The 3,500-nt window shown below is 37.6% G+C and overlaps 1 protein-coding gene across 1 annotated transcript; it reads right to left on the bottom strand.

Moving 5' to 3' along the window:
* Window positions 1-1,672: 1,672 nt before the first annotated feature.
* On the bottom strand, window positions 1,673-2,617 carry LOC105816432 (olfactory receptor 5D13-like). The gene has a single exon (XM_012651847.1). The coding sequence runs from the start codon at window positions 2,615-2,617 to the stop codon at window positions 1,673-1,675; it is 945 nt and encodes a 314-aa protein (XP_012507301.1).
* Window positions 2,618-3,500: the final 883 nt, after the last annotated feature.

The raw sequence follows: 3,500 nt of genomic DNA, 5'->3' as shown, positions 1-3,500 counted from the left end.
AACATACAAATCCATGGTGGAATTAAAATTGCAAATTTTTATTTCATATCCCATGGTGAACAAACTATGAGTCACATTATCAGAAAAATGTGTAACATAGTATATTAGTGATTGCCCAGAATTACGGCGAAGTTAGCTACAATCCCTGGTTTACAACTAAGAACCATTATGAATAAAAAATATGTTTCTTTTATGTTTTATAATGTCTATCCACTCACATGTATAAGACAGGGTTTGGTGGCATAACTTTATAAAATATGGTGACGTTAAGTTTTATTTGACATGAACATGGTAACTCTGGGAAAACAATTAATGCCGAAACATTCAGTGATATGAAACAGCAATAGCAGATGCCTACACAGTGCATGTCCTGGGGAAACTTGTGTGATACAAGCCATGATTAGCAAGAGATAAACAGACATAACATCCTGATTCTTTTTTCTAACTCAGTCAGTCACCGTTTTAAGCCAAACACATGAATAATCAATTTAAAGAATATTTGAATCAAAAGAGTTACAATCATGCCTGGCAGGAAAAAAAAAATCATTCTATGCAGGTAAAAAGAGTAATCAACTAATTATTAACCTTACAAAGCAAAACAAGGATTATACAAACTGTTTCTGAAATGTATTATCACGTCTACTGTGTTAGTAAATAGAATTTAAAAAATCAAGTTTGACACATCAATTTGTGAGATTAATATGTATTGGTATTTTTTTCCCCCTTGGTAATCTTTCAGGAACATCACATAAAATCAACATTTTTATGTGATATTAAGAGTCATGTTTAACATCACTTTCTATACTATAATAGAAGTGTATGAAGTTCTTGGGGAGAAAGCAACAAATAACTTGGTAGGATCTTAGAGACAGTGCCCCAGTCTGTCATTTATTCTTCCAAATGCACATCCCTATTCAGCTATGGCTTTGTAGATTTCTTCTGTGACTCTGGCATTCTCATTGCTAAAATTACATTGAAGAATATTTTAAAAATGATTTGCCATGCCAATATATAAGTTGAGAGGTTAAGGTTTTATTGTCTGATGTTTTCTTGTTGCATATGTTTCCCAGAGTTATCACAAAAATTACCACCAATTTGGTGGCTTTGAACGATAGAAATTTATTTTCTCACAATTCTTGAGACCAGAAGTCTGAAATCAAGGTTCTGGCAAGACTTTGCTCCTTCTGAAGGAACTAGGGGAGAATTCTTCCTTGCCCCCTCGTCTGTGACAGAAAACTGCCAATTTGCTCCCATCTCCACATGGCCTTTTTCTCTGTGCATCTCTGTGTCGTCCTTTACTATCTCTTGCAAGGACATGCTCATTGGATTTAGGGCTCACTCTAATCCACTATGATCTCATCTTGATCCTTACTCAATTCCATCTGCAAAGACTTTACTTCCAAGTAAGGTCACTTCTGAGATTCTGGGTGGACATAAATAGTTCAAGGGACAATATTCATCCCACTTGTAACACTTGTGTTACTACACATACGGTTCACAGTTATTTTTTCAAAACATTGATGTGAATGAAAATCAAATGATCAAATAAACAATTTATTACAATAGATTAAAAACGCTGGTGAATTGACTAAATAATCTGAATCATCCTGTCTACGAGAAGCATTGAACACACTCAATATAATAAATCAAATTCCTTTTGGGGATACAGTCTTCAACAAAATTGTGTTGGGTGATTCATTAACTTCCTGATGCTGTCTTTTACATCTTTGTTCCTGAGGCTGTAGATCAAAGGATTCAGCATGGGGATGACGACTGTATAAAATACAGAACCTACTTGGATTATGAGCCATGAGTTTTTTGAGTTGGGTACACAATAAAGGAACAGGACAGTCCCATGGAAAATGGTGATGGCAGTCAGGTGGGGGGCGCAGGTAGAGAAAGCTTTTTGGCGCCCACTAGCAGAAGGCATTTTTAGGATAGCGACAAAGATGAAAATGTAGGTAGTGAGGATGATTCCCAGGCTGCTCACCTCATCGAACATGGCAATGACAAAGCAAAGCACTTGGCTGATGTAGGGATCGGAGCAGGAGACAGAAACAATGACAGAATACTCACAGACAAAATTGTTGAGGATGTTAGGCCTACAGAAGGATAATGCCAAGACAAAATAGGTGAGTGTCAGGGAACAGACTATACCCCATGCGTAGGGCCCGGCCACTAACCATGCACAGAGCTTTGGGGACATGACAACTGTGTAGAGCAGAGGGTTACAAACTGCCACAAATCGGTCATAGGCCATCACTGCCAACATGAAGGTTTCTGCCACCGCGAAGATGCAGGCAAAGAAGAACTGCACGATGCATCCTGTGAAGGAGATGGTCCTGTCTTCCACAACCAAGTTCTCCAGTAGTTTGGGTGTCACTGTAGTGGAATAACAGAAATCAACAAAGGACAAGTGGCTGAGGAAAAAGTACATGGGGGTTTGGAGTTTGGGGTTGATCCTGATGATCATGATCATGCCCAGGTTCCCCAGCACAGTGACCGTGTAGATGGTCAGGAACACCAGGAACAGGGGCACCTGGAGGTCGTCATATTCTGAGAAGCCCAAGAGGGTAAATGTGGCTCCAAAACTCTGATTTCCTTCTGTTAACAACATGATTGTTGTTGAAGAAAATCTGAAATAATGACAACAAAAAATAATTATCTTGTACATTTATTTAATATTTACCATGTGTCAGACATTGTGCCAAAACATTAAAACATATTAATTTAAATATCAAAATAACAAGATGAATTGTAAAACAAGTAGCCTCATAATTTTTGTATAAGCAAGCTGAGGCATATATAAGTTAAGGAACTTGTTTGAGTTAGACATCTTCTTAGTGGTGACCTGGGTTTTTAAGTTGATCCATACTGGTAGAAGTTGAAGTATAGTCCCCCCTCCCCTTATCCACCTGGGGTGTGTTTCAAGACCCCAGATAGTAACAAACAATGTATATGCCATGTTTTTTTTCCTATACGTGTATACCCGTGATAAAGTTTTATAAATTAGGCATAGTGAGAGTGAGAGACTTACCATAATAACTAATAATAAAATGGAACAATTATAACAAAATGTCAGTGTCACTAGTTTTGCACTTATAGGGTGATTATTAAGTAAAATAAGAGCCACTTGAACACAGACACTATGATACAGCAACAGTTGATCTGATAAAGGACATGGTTTCTAAGTAACTAAGGGGCAGGTAGTGTGTACAGCTTAGACACGCCGGACAAAGGGATGAATCACATCCCAGGTAGGATGGACAGCATGAGATTTCATCACACTACTCACAACAGCACGTAAGTTAAAACTTATGAATTGTTTACTTCTAGAATTTCTCATTTAACATTTTCCAACCGCAGTTGACTAGAGGTAACTGAAACCACAGGAGGTGAAACCATGGATAAGGGGGTACTATTGTAGTTTTCTTTAGGATGAATAGAAAATTCTTCTATAGTTTTCTGGAAAACATTATTTTCACAGTTCCATTATTCTG

This window comes from Propithecus coquereli, unplaced genomic scaffold, assembly GCF_000956105.1.
Source record: "Propithecus coquereli isolate 6110/MARCELLA unplaced genomic scaffold, Pcoq_1.0 Scaffold3709, whole genome shotgun sequence".
Lineage (NCBI taxonomy): Eukaryota > Metazoa > Chordata > Mammalia > Primates > Indriidae > Propithecus > Propithecus coquereli.
This window is presented reverse-complemented; position numbering and strand designations above follow the sequence as displayed.

Coding starts and splice junctions, on each gene's coding strand:
- LOC105816432 (XM_012651847.1), bottom strand. CDS start 2,617: ATGTTGTTAACAGAAGGAAATCAGAGTTTTGGAGCCACATTTACCCTC.